The sequence below is a fragment of the Canis lupus genome, chromosome 21 (genome assembly GCF_011100685.1).
Source record: "Canis lupus familiaris isolate Mischka breed German Shepherd chromosome 21, alternate assembly UU_Cfam_GSD_1.0, whole genome shotgun sequence".
NCBI classification, from domain to species: Eukaryota; Metazoa; Chordata; class Mammalia; order Carnivora; family Canidae; genus Canis; species Canis lupus.
Window position 1 is genome coordinate 13,585,360 of NC_049242.1, and position 16,610 is coordinate 13,601,969.

At 32.5% G+C, this 16,610-nt stretch overlaps 1 protein-coding gene across 15 annotated transcripts in view; it reads left to right on the top strand.

Annotated features, from left to right (window-relative positions):
* PICALM (phosphatidylinositol binding clathrin assembly protein) overlaps positions 1 to 16,610 on the top strand; it is a 102,344-nt gene that overhangs the window by 53,792 nt on the left and 31,942 nt on the right. For 8 of the 15 annotated variants that reach the window (XM_038568382.1, XM_038568381.1, XM_038568384.1 and 5 more), the window contains exons 7-13: positions 529 to 635; positions 2,821 to 2,862; positions 5,063 to 5,148; positions 7,036 to 7,159; positions 7,438 to 7,574; positions 9,608 to 9,711; positions 14,999 to 15,148. In XM_038568382.1, the coding sequence (XP_038424310.1) occupies positions 529 to 635; positions 2,821 to 2,862; positions 5,063 to 5,148; positions 7,036 to 7,159; positions 7,438 to 7,574; positions 9,608 to 9,711; positions 14,999 to 15,148 (750 nt within the window). The remainder of the gene's footprint in view (positions 1 to 528; positions 636 to 2,820; positions 2,863 to 5,062; positions 5,149 to 7,035; positions 7,160 to 7,437; positions 7,575 to 9,607; positions 9,712 to 14,998; positions 15,149 to 16,610) is intronic. The other 7 variants (XM_038568390.1, XM_038568393.1, XM_038568395.1 and 4 more) reach the window with 2 other exon arrangements.

Consider the following 16,610-nt stretch of genomic DNA (forward strand, 5'->3'; position numbering starts at 1 on the left):
ATAGGGAAATTTGGCTTATTTTTTGCACAAGTAAAAGAAGGTTTTCTACACAGTTTTCGAAGTCAGTCTTAATACCCTATGATTAGTATAAATAAAGCTCTTTATTGCTATTTATGTAAGTTTAAGTGAGCTTTCCAAGTGACATTTGGACATGTTAAAGTTGCCATCTTTGTTAATATATTATTAGTAAGAATATCCGGAAGTAGAAGTTACTGCTGTTTTAAATGGAGAGAAGTATATGTTAACAAAATGCAAATTATACTTAGGGAATTGATGGGGGAAGAAATATAGAACAAACTAGTAATATGAATGTAGTCAAATAATTTTTCTATTTTAATATAATAGCATTTCTGTTTTAATTTGCTTTAAATGTCTTAAGCTATTTGAACACTGATATTTTTCCTGTAGGGTGAGTGTGTTCTCTGAGACACCTCTATGTGATTTCTTTGGAGCTGTTATTTAAACCTTTTCCCTTTTGAGTGTTCTGTTTTGATGTGAATAAAAGTATTTTTACATTTACTTTGGCAGAAAAATATTTTGATATGAAAAAGAACCAGTGCAAAGAAGGTCTTGACATCTATAAGAAGTTCCTGACTAGGATGACAAGAATCTCAGAGTTTCTCAAAGTTGCAGAAGTAAGCTGCCTTTAAGTAGATTTGTCTTCTAACTTGTTAAAGAAATATAGCATCATCCAAATGAAAGAAACGTCGTAAATATAATGAAGTATATATTCAGACATATATATCCATGTTGTATTGAATTCTTTGTTATGGTATGAGTATGATGTGATATTGAATAAGATATGTCCTGTATATTTAATTCAATATTGAATATTGAAAGGTAATCTATTTTTAAATAGTTTATTTCTCTATAAAATCGGGTAGGTGGCATATAATGGTGGCAGAGATTTTTATGTTTGGCGTTAGCTATATATTTTAGCATATTTATCCTTTTATGTGGTAGAGAATATTCAGTGAGTACTTATCTTTTTCCTCCAGTGAGACTTGCAACTACAGTCACATGGTTCACCATGCTTTGTTTCCCTACAGAGGTGTATTTAGTGTATTTATTATCATTGATTATGAAAACCATGAATGTAGGTTATAGGATAATTTTATAAATCTGTTTAAAAAATGATTTTCTGACATTGTCATAGAAGGCACTTACGTTTTGGTAATGCTTGCAGACATTATCTTGCTTCCACAGAGGCAACTCTCAAAAGTGTTTTTCTTTGTTTTCCCTTTCTCTCCCCTCTACTCATCACCAGTAGAGATGTCTAGCTAGGATAATTCTGACTAGGCTGTAATTGATCAATTATATCAAAGTAGTTAATTTGGCCAGCAAGTTGGTGATTGTAGCTCTATTACCATAGTGATATTTCATTCTAACAGGATGGTGAGAACTTTGAAGAAAATAACTTTACGTTAGCTATTTTATGAAGTCTACTGGAGTTTATATTGGATTTAAAGTATCTCTCAAGGAGAAATCAATGCCCGCCCCCCCCCCCCCCCCCCCGTTTCTTTTGCATCAGTCATATACTAAAACCAGAAGGTAGTGTTTATACTATGTTTCCAGTAAATTGTTTAAATGTCTTAATTTGTTGACTTTTCACCTTAGCTTATGTTCTTTACATTTAATAGTTCCTGGCTTAAGTTTTAAGCCTTTATTTACCTCCAGTTCTTCTAGTCTGAAATGGAATAGACCTCTGCTTCATATGATGTGAGAAATAAAATATTATTTCATGAGACTGTTTTTGGGCTTGCAATTTCATTATGAGACCTTAGTCCTTGGATTAAAGGCACAAGTAACCTTTCAAATGTGTTTGGAGGGGACTCATGTATCACTTAGTGATTAGCTATTAAGATCTTAGCATGAATTGTTATATCAAATTTTCTGATACCATTCTGGGACTGGCCCTTGAGAGATTGAGAAAAGGAAGAGAGAATAAGAATAGATAGAAAATGAAACATAGCATGGCACCTGGGTAGCTCAGTGATTGAGCATCTGCCTTTGGCTTAGGTCGTGATCCCAGGAGCTAGGGATCAGGTCCCGCAATTGGGCTCCCTGTGAGGAATCTGCTTCTCCCTGTGCCTGTGTCTCTGCCTCTCTGTGTGTCTTTCATGGATAAATAAATAAAATCTTAAAAGAAAAGGAAGTGAAACATAGCTACAGTGAGGGGAAATATTTTTTTAATTTGGGTGCTAAAAAAAGTAAGAATGGTTTTTATCATTTTGCCTAGTGCCTGAACATCATGAGAGTGTGCTGGAATTGTCTTGTGTTGATAGATATATCTTGGTTGGAGATCATTTGGTGTTTGTATAAAACTTGGCCTACTTGTGTAACATAGGTTTTAAAAATTGTTATCTGTGGTGATTGCCAGGAAAAGCATTCTTTATGGAGAAAGACAAAGTGATTGTCATCAGGTTTGTTCCTTAACTTCTTTTAATGCCTCAGAGAACTTGTTCGTGGTCAGCCTTTCTTTTTCTTGCCATAGTGTTTTTGTAAAACATAAAAGTGATGAATTTTTCAGATTGTAACAAGGTAGCTTAAAAAGGTGCTTAGAAGATGTAAAGATGGTAACTTAATAGTTCTTATTGAATTTCCTAACTCTAGTTCTTTTCCTTTTATGACTTTTAGAGCCATTAAAGAACAGCCCTTGGAAATACTGAATGATACCTCTGGAGATTAAATATTCTTCTCCTTTTAAAGATATCTAGAATATTATTCAGAGTACTAGCCATAAGTTTCATTTTCTAAATTTTATTTATAATGCTTTATTATAATTTTGTTCATTAAATACAATGCTGCTGCTTCTTACAGCAAGTTGGAATTGACAGAGGTGATATACCAGACCTTTCACAGGTAAGCATATTGCTATTCTATCAATTCACTGGCTGCTATCTTTCACTGTATTGCTAGGTGTGAAGGGTACAAAGATGAATAATACCCAGCTTCTACTGTCAAGATCAGTAATTTTTCTTGACAGATTTTAACATGATATATTGCTGACTTTTCTAACATTATGATCTCTTCATCTCTTAGGTTGGTAGAGCTAGCCACTACTAGAGCATTCCTTTAGTTTCTTTCCTTTAGTCTCTCCAGTTGAAAGCCCAATTTTAATTCATGGTAGTTAAATATCTAGACTTTCAGGTCAGATATACATTAGACACTATGTTGGCTCCTGATATATATCAGATATGTGATCTTGGGCAAATTATTAAATTTTCACTCTCAGGTTGTTCATTTATAAAATGAATATATAATATTAGTGTCTTCCTCATAGACTCAGTAATTACATACAAGGTAGCTAGCAAGGTGCCTTTGTGCCACAATACATTTTTAAATGTTAATCACTTCAACAACATTCTCCTCATCATCTCTGACAAGAGCTCTTGGAAGTCTTAGGCATTTTGTTGAGATTAGGGAGTAGTGCCCATGTGTTCTCAGTTCAACATAGAAGTTAATGTTATAATCTAATATTTCTGGTTTTCATTGGTTTTTATGTATCTTTCTTATACTAAGGTCTTGTATATAGAGAGAAAATACAAAATGAAGGAAATTGTTTAAGTCCTAATTGGTAGAGAGATTTAGATTCCTATAATCCAATAACTCTTTATTTCAAATCCTGTAGATAACATGGGGCAAGTAAATGCCACTGATGCATTTGCTTCACTCAAAGATAGTGACAGTTCCTTTTCAGCTCCCTGAAATGGTTGTCTTTTGAAAGTAATTAGATAAGATTTGATATACAGCCTTCACAGTCCAGTCTTTGTTTTTTAAAACAAAACTGAGCTAAATATCTATTTCAATAGAATTTGGTAACTGTAAACATTTGTGTTAATCAGCACACCATTCAGTATATAGATCAGTTCCATCATGCCAATTCTCAGGTCCCCTTCTGGTCACTCCCTAGTCCTCTCCATAAATCACTGTTTTGATTTCTAATGGCATAATTTTATCAGATCGTGAATGTAATATCTATATTATAAGTCATGCAAGTATTTTTTTAAATCTGGCTTCTTTAATTAATATAATTAATTATTAATTAATAATTTAATTGTGTTTTGAGCTCTGTCCATCTATTGAATGTATTGTTAATTCATCCTTTATTGTTAAATAGTATTCCATTTTGCGACTTCACTACAGTTTTGTTTATCCATTCCCATATGTTAGACTTTGGGATTATTTGTAGTTTCTTACTATTGTAAGTAAAGCTGCTTAAAACATTCTTAAACAAGTCTTTTCTTGTAGAGATAGGTTTTTATGTCTCTTGGTAAATAATTCAGAATGGAATTGGATAGTTAAACCAGATATATTTTTAACTTCATAAAAAGAAAATTTAGATCCTTTTTCAAGGATCTGAAAATTCAGATCCTTTTTCAAGGTGGATGAATTTTGACCAGCATTGTATGAATTCCATTTGTTCATATCCTCATCAATGTTTGATGTTGCTAGTCTATTTAACTTTAGCAATTCTAGTGGGTAAGAAATTATATCTCATTTGCATTCTCTTGATGCTGGTCTGTAGTTTTAATTATCACTATTCAGAAATAATGTTTGCATACTTTCAGTTACTCAGCAAATATTTATTAATTGCCAGGAACGTGCCCAACAATATATGTCTAGCTTTTAGGAGTATGTTTTTATTTAAAATTCCAATAAGTTAAATATTTAAAAAATTACTTGCAGGAGCCTCTTAATATTTCATGTTTCTCTAGTGTCAGTTTTTTTAAATTAAATTTTTAATTTAAATTCAGTTTGCCAACATACAGTACAACACTCAGTGCTCATCCGTCAAGTGTCCTCCTTAGTTTCTGCCACCCAGTTACCCCATCACCCATGTAGTCTCAATTTTTATATATTTTTTTATGTTTATTAATGCCCCTTACTAGGTGATGCTTATGTAATAAAAATACTGTTATTCTTTGGTAGCTAAAACTCCACTGTTGATTAGTTCATAAGGAATATACCTATTTTTGTTACTCTCATATGTTAGATGACAGTATTTTTTTGACGAGTTATCTAATTATTGTGAAAATCTTAACTGTTTGTACAATTTTAGGCCCCCAGCAGTCTTCTTGATGCTTTGGAACAACATTTAGCTTCCTTGGAAGGAAAGAAAATCAAAGATTCTACAGCTGCAAGCAGGTACATTATTCTTTGTGGGGCAAAGAGCAGGAGTGATGTTTCTGAGAGAGTTGTTGAATCCAGCTTTAATTCCAAGTTATTTAACTTCCCCTTATCTTGATTTAATCATTTATAGAATGGGCTTAATAGCATCTGCCTCATAAAGTTGCTGCCAAGGATTAAATGGGGTTAATACATATAAGTTCTTGGAATAGTTTCTGGTCTTCCAATAGATGTCAGCATCTCTTAAAATAATAACACTGACTCCTTGGTTTGCAATTGTGTTCATAGTGTCAGTATTTCTTTTAAAGGTGGTAATGCATTAATTCACATCCTCTCTTATACCTTTTTACAAACTGATTGACCCTCACGATAGCCTAGTGACATGTAGACAGTAGTAATTCTGAGACTCAAACCTACAATGTCTGACATCAAATTTCATCATCTTTTTCAAAATCCAATTCACATGGGTTAATTATTGATGTATTTTAATCAGTCTGCTTGGCTTTGAGCTCATCTGCAAGACTAAAAACCAGTTAACCTAGCTCATCTCATATTGACTTTGGAACATGAGTTTTGTGTTGGGTGGTGACTTGAGTAATTCTCATGGTTTTTATGAAGATTTTCTCTATTTTAACAGTATGAAAAAATTTTTGTGTAAAATATTTATAATGAGAACTTAACTTTTTTTTTTGAGAACCTAACTTTTCTTTAGACTTTTTGATTGTTTCAGAATTTTTTTTTGTGGCAACAAAATTTAAGTAATTTTTAAAGGAAATGTTATTACTGGATTTTAGTAATTTTTAATTCCAAATTTGTTCTTTGAACTTTCTAGTAGGTTTTTAGAAGCATAAGCCAAATTATTAGGTTTTTAGAAGCATAAGCCAAATTATACGGCTTATTTGAGAAAGTAATGAAAAATATAGCCAAGTAGTTCAGGTACATTGGTTTAATAACTTCACAATAATAACTTCAATTCTCATAAAATTTACTGGGTTTCTTGCATTTCTATCACAACTATATTACTCTTCCTTTGTCTTCTGAGTTGTATGTTTATAAAATTGATTTTACATAAAATTTGAACAGTTTTGCCACTTTTATACTTACGGTAGAAATTAATGATGTTTGGTATATGATAAAAGGAAAATGAATAAAGGTCACTGAGTAGTTCTTCCGGTTAGAACTCTTTATAGCATGTGTTTATGTTGCTTAGAATCGACATTTGGGAATTTAATGGATAAGGTTTTGATGTATAAGGGAAAGGAGGTGATTTGCTGTCAATCTGCCAGTGAGATGATGCATTGTGCATATGTGTGATGTGTTTGAAAAGGAAATTCTAGTTCGGCAAAAGGGTAGCAGATAGAAAGGAGGTATGTCAGGTGGACTAATGACTGAAATAAACTTGATCTTCCTTTGAAGGAACCCATGTTCCTCTGGGAACAACACGTCTTTGGGTGTTTTTATAAGGGAACCATACCTAGACATATTAATTATTACTAGTTCTCATGTTTTAATGTTCCTGTAGTAGTAACTGCCAAAACCTAGGCTGTAAATTAGCAGAGTAATTTACTGTGAGAAACTCAATACATTTTATCCAGTAGGGATTTTTTAGGAACACATGAGGTCTTTTCTAATCGGATTGGTTCCCTCCCTTGGGACTTGGAAGAAGCAGTGTCCCTTACCATTATTGTGAACCCTTTCCAAAGTCTAATAGTTTAGAAAGCAGTGAATGTATAAATTAGCTAATGGCTAATAATCCTGTGTCCTTGGGTAGAATATTTCGTCTGAAGTACTGATTTTTGCTCTGTAAGGTAAGTTCATAATTGTAGTGCTTATCTTTGGCCATGTTGCCAGACCATTTCATAACGGGGTTGCAAAAAGCCAAATTACCTTTGTCCAATTACCTAGGGCGACAACACTTTCCAACGCAGTCTCGTCCCTGGCAAGCACTGGCCTGTCTCTAACCAAAGTGGATGAAAGGGAAAAGCAGGCAGCATTAGAGGAAGAACAGGCTCGTTTAAAAGCTTTAAAGGTAGGTGCTTGTTTGCGTTCTCCTTACTGGGAAAAACAACAAATATAGATGTTCATCAAGTAATTGGGGCCTCTTAATAGACTAACAGAATTGAATGTTTAGTAATCCAAATGGAGTTGAAGCTCAGTAATAGTCTGATTTTTCATTCTGACATTGAATGACTGATGAAACAGTGAATAGCTTTCTGCTATCAGAATAAAATTGGAATGTGCTTTTTTTCAAGGCCTTACAACAAATGTGCTTTCTGGATTTCTTAAGCTAGTCCCCTTTCTCAACAGGAACAGCGCCTAAAAGAACTTGCAAAGAAACCTCATACCTCTTTAACAACTGCAGCCTCTCCTGTATCCACCTCAGCAGGGGGTATAATGACTGCACCAGCCATTGACATCTTTTCTACCCCTAGTTCTTCTAACAGGTAGGTAGAGGAGATAAAGATTACCTTACATACATAGCTCTAAAGATTTCTCAGAAATGTTACACAGCTTTTCAGATTTAGTGTATGATTTTGTATTCATAAATTCACACAAAGGAAGTGGTGATAGTGGTATAATTAAGAGTTTATATTTTGCATATTTAGGAAACCAAAGATGGCTGAATTACAAATTTATACTATTTAGAATGTAGTTTCATTTATGTGTGTGGATATATAATCTGTTTCGTAGTATCCTTTCATTGGATATTAAATGTCTTACTTGTCAGTTTCCAGCTGTTAAACTCAGTAATCTGGAGCATAGTTAGATAGTTGCCAGATTTCTGTGGCATTAAAGCCTACCAGACCAACTTCAATAATTTTGTTGCATAATTGAAGCTACTTATCAATGGAACTTACTATTTCCAGGCAAATTAGATTAATTGACTTTTTCTAAATTTGTCCTTTTACCGCAGAGTAGTTAAAGGCTAAGTTTGGAAGTCAGATTCTGGTTTGAATCTTGGCTCTGTTATTTCTTAATTTAAAAAAAAAAAAAAAACCTGTTTCCAAATAAGATGTATAGTATGGCACAAATTGAGTGGTTCTCAATCTTTATTAAGCATCAGAATCACCTGGAGAGTATCTGAAGCCATAGATCTGAGCGTCACTCCCAGAGTTTCTGATTCAGTAGGTATAGGGCAAGGCCCAAGATTTTTCATTTCCAGTGAATTCCCAGATTGCTAGTATAGGATTTTAATACCATGCTTAATTAAATTAGCACATGGTAAATGGTCCATAGAGAAGGATAGGGTTTTCTTTGATTTTGTTGTTGCTGTTTATTGTATTAACTCCTCCTTAAAGGTCTTCCCTCCCACCTACTGAGTCCTGTCACAGCTCAGTGTAACTTTTACTCAGTCGCTACCTCTTCCCTAAAGTCTTTAGTAGATGTTTGTTGAACTTAATAGTTTTTCCTTCAGCTGTATAATTTTTTTTCTTGTTTATTTTGTTTGGTTTTTTTTGTATACTACCTTTTAGAACATTGAACCAGTGAAATGTCCCTACTTCGGGACCTTGTAAAGAAGTCTATCTTAGGAGAGAGAAATGGAAAAGATGTTTGAGAATGGAACAAGTTATTAGATAAAGAACTACTTTGACTGTGTTTCATTTCACTTAATACATGACCTCAAAGTATTTACCTTTTTAATTGTAATTGAGGACAAATCTTACAGCCTATTATAAAATATTTCTTGCCTATTCTGTTTTTTTTTCCTCAGCACTAAAAGCATTTGTATTCTTATTTATCTATTAAAACTTTTTTTACGTCTAAAAGACATTTTGTTTTTGAGTAAGTTAAAACTATCTGTGCTATAGTACACACAATGCTTCAATCATGGAAACTCTGGGATCTTTTTCTGAATTGTTATTCCTTGATCACATAAAAGGTATAAGTGGTGCGCCCCTCCCCCCCAGTTGTGTAAGGGGGTTGGTGGCTCTGTTATAAGTTTATATCATACATACATGTGTAACTTTTTCCTGTATTGTTGGTATGTTTGGATATTGAAGAAAAGAAGTGAGTTTGACAGATATTTTACTTTGTTAGGGGCATTAATATTACAAATGTAATTGACATTTTTTGAAGATGAAAAGTAAGAAAACAAATTTCCTTAAAATTAAAATTACCATGATGATTTATATTTCAGTTCATTTCAGTAAGGAAATTAGTATTTTCCTGGGGGACTCACTAATTTTTCCAGAAGGGCTATAATTACTTGAATCCTGTATAAACTTAAAATATAGTACTTGAATATTTTTTTCCAACCCTCCTTAGAAATATGCTGTTATAAATAAAAAATACTATTATGTATATATAAAGGGTATGCAACTGTTATTTTGCTGAAACTGTTCCTTCTTTTGAGGTTTACATTATTGGGGCCTTTTCTCACTTTTAATGTTTTGATTCAGTGGGCAGGAGAAAGGGAATGGCTGATATAGCAATATTTACCTAATAAATCAGTCATCTTTTCAAAATATTTTCCTAGCACATCAAAACTACCAAATGATCTGCTTGATTTGCAACAGCCAACTTTTCACCCGTCTGTACTTCCTATGTCAACTGCTTCTCAGGTAGCAAGTACATGGGGAGGTAAGCATTAATGAATTCTGTCTTATATGTTGTATAGGCCTTTCCCCTTCCCTTTCTGTAGTGTTTCATTTATTTGTGTTTTTTGGTCACACTTGATACATGAGAACTTGAAAATTACTAAAATGGCAATAAGGTCACTTTGTTCCTGAAGACATTTTCATGTGTTTGTAAATGTAATTTTAGAATTTTCTGTTCAATTATGAAATGAAGTTTTAATGAAGGTGAAGAGGAAGGACCCAGTCAGTGTATGCTGAAGTGTGAAATCATTCTTTCAATGTTAAATCTCTGTTGCATAATCAGAAAATGCCTAAGGGTTATTTTGTTTTTGGTATAGAAAAAAAGTGACTTATGGAGAAAGAAAACTCCTGTCAGGTAAATATATGATGAGGTTCTAATAAAACTCATATGGTATTACCAAGCCGTGAACTATGTTCTAACCAGGAATGTCATGACAATCTTTATGCTACTTGTATTCAAAACTTGTGTTTAGTTCAGACCTATAGGATTTTCATATTCAAATAATTTTCCCCGAATAGCAACCAGGAATGTTTGCTGCCTGGAGTAGTTCTTTGATCTTAACGTGACAATATCATGATCATTGACATGGTATCTTTGAGGGATTGAACCTAGTCCCTGTCAATTTTTAACCAGTTTTGCTTAGACATACATATAGTATGTTTTCAAGTTATTTTATTTGGTTGTTTTTGGTGCTTCCGTTTTTATATATGTATTATTTTACAAATGCTCAAAAATTATTTGGGAGAAAGGGGAGATATTCTGAGTAAGGATACCGTCTACAGAAAAATAGAGAATGGCAAGCTACCTTAAAATTTTTATTGGCTCACATGTAAAATTTGAATCAATCAGCTTACCTCTCATAGCAAGATAAATTAATTGTTCTAGTGAATGTTTATGTTAATATGAATTAAACTTGTTTCATCTATATTTTAATGATTCAAATTTCAAGAACATTTTTTCATTATTTTTTATAGTTACTTGTTGAGGCTCTATTTAGTATAATAGAATGTAATCTCTGTGAAGGCAGGAGTTTTAGAATATTCTGTTCAATCCTATATTATCATTGCCTAGGACATTTTGACTTTTAGTAAGTTTGTTGAATGAGTAGATACTTTCTTTTTTCCTGGACAGGTTATTTCTGGTTCAAGATACGACAGGGAACAGGAATAGTGAGACACTAGAACACTAGATTTGTAGACTAATTTTGTGAGCCATGACTTGATTTAAAAACTGACTTCGAAGGTTAGTTTAATTTAGCTAAATCTTAAGATCTCAGAGTTGATTTCTAAAAATGGTAAGCTAGTTTAAAGTCAGTAAATATTTTAGAATGATCTGAATGCAATGTAGATACCAAATTAAGGTTAAGAAAGTAATTTTTTTAAAGATCCTAATGATTAGTCCTAATTTTAGGATTTTTAATCTGTCAAAATTTACATAGTTATTTTCTGCTTATTGTGAACTGTTTTAGAAAAGCTTAGTAGAATTGACATGACCATTTAAGCAGTTTTAGCTTGCTTCCCTCCCTTAAAAAAAATAGATTACAATGTAGTTGTTTTTCTAAATGAATGAGAAATTTTACAGAAGACTTAGTGACAACTAATACATTTCAAAGAAACTGAACTGTGAGGTTGTTTTGTTTGGACACCATATCTAGTTAATTCTAATAATGACAAATTAAAGTTTAGACATAGGATTATTGAACTCAGATGAAGCAGATAGACTATATTGTGGAAGAATAATTTCAGCCTGTAAGAGTTGTTTAATGTCCTGTTAGAAGAACTCATCTCATAGCAGTCTGTGTGATAATACAGTATGTTGGAATATACTTAATCATGTCTTATTTTTCTGTTTTAGGTTGTTTTGCTCTTTGTACTATTTCCATCAAAATTCCCTTCATATTTTAACATTTAGGCGTGCTGTGTACAAGTGAGACTGTTAAAAGTATTAAAAATACAGGTCAAGTAACAGTAGGAGCAGAGGCTGTAGCAGTTGACTATTATTTTCCTAAAAGCTTATCATTTTATATGAGGAAGAGACAGTAATGTTTACTATGAACCTGTCAATTTAAGAATTAAATCTTATTTTGACTTCCGTATAAAGCTATTTGGTTTCTGAGCTGGTGATAATTTCAGTTTTGACTTCTGCATAATTGGAAAGCTGAAGAGTGTTTTAAGTCAAGAACTTTGAGTACTTCCTAATTCAATCAGTATATTTTTTATATCTAGGACATTCAGATTAAGATTTTTTACTTTATTTTTGAAATTAAAGTTAGGCTAAGATAAATCATATAAATAGAAAGTTTTGATGATAATAAAGTGTTAAAGTGTTTTGTTGTTTTTGGGTTTTGTTTTGTTTTGGGAATTAACCATTTTCCTAAACATTTAAAATAACATTTTATGTCACGCTGCTTTTATAGCATGTGGCACCCCAAAGGTATGAGTTTTTGGTAATCCTAATATCTTATTTTGTTTGTCTTGCTTTCATATGCTAAAATGGTTTTTAATAGCAGAGTTCATCTTTTTTAAAACAGATTTTGTGTTATTTTAGTTCTTACCATAAGCACTACAGATAATGTGTATTCCCAGTCACAGATAAATCGATGTTGAGTTAAAGTGAAGTAAGGTTTGCATGTTTATGTAAGAGGCATTTAAGATACCACCTAAAAATGAACGTGAAATAGAGAACACAAGCTCTTCTGTTCCCTTCATTGCATTATTAATGAGCCTTTGATTTTTTAAGAAATGGTCTGGAGTCTGAATAAGCAGTTCATGTTGAATACTAAGATGTACGAAGATTTAAGTTTATATCACCTTTAAAACTTTGTGTTGTAGCAAATCTAAAAATGTACAATATTATCAGCTCAGTACACTGATATATATCTTAAGCAAGATTTCAAAATTTAATTCAGGCACAAAAGAATTATTCATTCTGAAGTTTAAGCTGCTTTGCTTTCAGCTGGCATGAAACATGTAGCACTTTAGTGAAAAACTCAATTGTCTCTGAGTAAATGTAGGTACCCAGTATTTAGGACCTCAGCACTATAATATAACTGTTTTAATCTTCAGTTGTTTTAGATTATTATTTTTTTTTACTATTGTAACATAAAATTAAACTTTCAAATGAATAATGATAAAAATAATGGAAGAAACCAATTTTTAAAAAAGGTTAAGGAAGTTAGAGTAGTTACCAATCTAGTGAATAAAGTTTAAGTTGGAATAGCTGGAACATTATTATTTTTTTTATCTTAATGAATTTGTTTTTATTCTTGGTAGGTATAGTATCCACTAACAGAATAACATCTGTATTAATCTGTAATATTTTGTCAAGTAGATTAAGAACTGTTTTTTCTTAGTGTCTGATGGACCTAAGTACAGATGCGCTTGCATATTTCTGCATATTCTTCTCTGGGCTGTTTCATATAATGGAAAATGATTGATACTAAGTACTTAGATAAAACTTATTCATTCATCAGAGTAGCAGATAACTAATGACCTTTCCCAAACATGTCTTTTCTCATAAACTACTAGATCTTTAGTTTAAAAAAAAAAAAATGTTTTTTTTTTTTTTTTTTTTTAATGACTTCTCTCATGGCTTCTTCTGCTTGAAAAACTAGAGATGTTTTGGGTGCAGCAATTATAATGTACTTTAAAAACTTCATGCCACGATTCAGTATGTACTTTCAATGAATTGATCAACTCTAACATGTTCTTATGCAAAAAGGAGTTTAGAGTGGTCATCATTACATTTTTTTATTTACATTTTTATTTAGTATAAAAAACCAATTTCTCAAAAACCATTTTTTTATTTACATTTTATTTTAGTATAAAAAACCAATTTCTTATCTGTTTTCTGCTTCTTATTTCTCAGTTACTTTCTTAGATTCTTTTTCCCCATTCCATTTATTGAAGCAGAGGGATGGGAAAGATTTTAAACATGATCATTTGAGTTTGAATATTATATCCGTGAATTTTGATACATTTGTAGGACTTTATTTTGGGGTATGAATTGATGTTCCATAGGAATGCTTAATTCCTAAAAAAAGGTCCTGTGTGATATAAAAAGGAAAGTTTTTTAAAAAGATTCTATATAAGTCAGTGACCTCAATATTTTCTTGATGCTTCCCTTTTTTAAACAGTTGTAGGATTTGTGGAGCATTTGCTTTAAATTTATTGACTTTAGGGGGAAGTGTGCTTGTAGTGAATTAGCTGGTCCTGAGGCTATTTCTTTCCTCTTACTGTTTCATCATACAGTTTAGAGTAAGATACATGGCTTAATACTATATTGTTAAGTGAGAATCATAAACTAGAGTAGGCAAGAACAGACTGCTGGTTAAAAGTACAGAACTTACAGGTTCAAAGTGTTTTACTGCTAATGATGAATGGCTTTCAGTCATTGGAATGATGATTATCTTGAATGAAGTATAGGTAACAATAAATATCTGATTCTAAAATAACTTTAAAAGTGGGATCTAATAATAATACATATTTGGCCATCCTAATATGGAACATTACTTTTGTTATTCCGTTAGCAAATCATTTAAAGCCATAATGATTTGGCTTTAGAACTCTTAATTGGCTCTTCAGAGTAGTTCCCAGTCTACTAAATGGCCTCCAGGCTTTTGTGTCTGTTCTTACTTTTTCTAAAATTCCTTTTCCTGTTTCTAAATCATTAGACCGTTTCTTCCTCTTTTTTTTATTTCCTACCTCTGAACCTATATAATACCTGCACGTTAGAAATAGCACTTTACCCCTAATTCTCTGTTTTTTGAAATTTTACATATACCACACACATATTGGTTGTTATATGTTACTTGAATAAACATAGCTATGCCATGAAAGCCAGTACATTCCCACCTACGGTGGGGAACATGGTCCAGGATTGGTGGCTCTTTTATAGATGCGTTTTGGTTATTCTCTTTTTTGATTATTTCACTATCGGCTTCCTGGTGTTGGAGAGCAGATCTATCCTTAGTATGCTGCAGATGTTAATTGGACACATAAATGTTTTCTTCTAAGGATTCATTTTAAAATCTGTAAAATGTAGTTCTTCCATCTTCATGATGATTAGTATTTTGCACTTAAGATTAATAAGCAATAATATAGCTGCTACTTTTCACTTTGCATCTTTTGACTAATTACAATACTAATTAATTTACTTTAATAAGCAATAGTATAGCTGCTACTTTTCACTTTGCATCTTTTGACTAATTACAATACTAATTAATTTACTTCCTTTCTTCATTTTGCTGTAATGCACTTGGACTGCACAGATCCTTTCTCTGCTACTGTAGATGCTGTTGATGATGCCATTCCAAGCTTAAATCCTTTCCTCACAAAAAGTAGTGGTGATGTTCACCTTCCCATTTCTTCAGATGTATCCACTTTCACTACTAGGACACCTACTCATGAAATGTTTGTTGGTAAAGTACCATTTAACCTTTCTTTCCAATTAATGTTTATACTGCCTAAATATTTTTTACGTATTCATTAATTATTTTTAAGGCACTGCAATAATTATTTTGGATTTTAATATCAAATTTTAAAATAAACTAAATAGCAGTAATGTAGTGACTTTTTAAAATGAATATCCCTAATTTTATTTAATCCAAGTTTTTATTATTTATTTATTTATTTATTTACTTTTTAATCCAAGTTTTTAGGAAAGAAAATTTCCTTTGAAGTTGGGCTTTTTTTTTAGTGTTTTGTTCTCTATCGTAATGTGATATTCAAGCTGTTCAACATCATTTGCCACATTCCCCCCCCCCATTTTGTTTATTAATTCAGAGTTGGTTATAGGGTAACATCTCTTAAACTTACTGACATGTTTATGCATGCATATATCTTTCCCTCTGTGTTTGGGAGAGGGTGATTATCATTCTTAGTAGCAATCTTAATTTTTTTTTTTTATTTTTAAACTGTGAATGGTACAATTTTAGATGGTCTCAAGTTCCATACATACACTATATCCTTTTTTTTTAAAAGATTTTATTTATTTATTCATAGACACAGAGAGAGAGAGAGGCAGAGACACACAGACAGAGGGAGAAGCAGGCTCCATGCAGGGAGCCCGATGTGGGACTCGATCCCAGGTCTCCAGGATCACACCCCAGGCTGTAGGCGGCACCAAACCGCTGCGCCACCGGGGCTGCCCCTTTTTTTTTTTTTTTAAAGATTTTATTCATGAGAGAGAGAGAGGCAGAGACACACAGGCAGAGGGGAGAAGGAGGCTTCTCACAGGGAGCCTGATGCGGGACTTGCTCCCGGGACCCTGGAATCACATCCTGAGCCAAAGGCAGATGCTCAACTGCTGAGCCACCCAGGCGTTCCCACTGTATCCCATTCTTAAGGGTTTTACTTCATTGTTAATCTGGAGATAAATGACAAGTAGAAAATGAAAAACAACTAAATTTACTTTAATTGTGGTATAAAAATCCATAAAAAGGTAAAATTTCACTCCAGAGTTAACACTAGGAAATGTAAGTTTTTGAGTATCTACTAACGTGAAATTAACATTTTTGAACCCTGCTGGAAAGATGCTAAATACCCCTTAAAAGATGGTGAAACTTTTATTCAATTCAGAGAAACAGCTTTTAAGGTGATGCAAATTTAAATCTTTGTTTAATGTGACATGCAGAAAGTCTTCTGTGTACCCTAAATAGATCATGTGGCCACATTCTGAACATTCTATTTGATACATCTGAGGGAGCAGAAGAGAGGTGACTAGAAAAGAGTAGTTGGAGATTTGAGAAAGTTCCAAGGCAGGTGTTGTCATTATATATAACTAGTCTCATAGCTCCAAATTGTAATAATTGATTGCAATTATTCCTTCGTGTCATTGTAATAATTACAAATTTAAATAAAAAGTGAAACTAAATTTCGTAT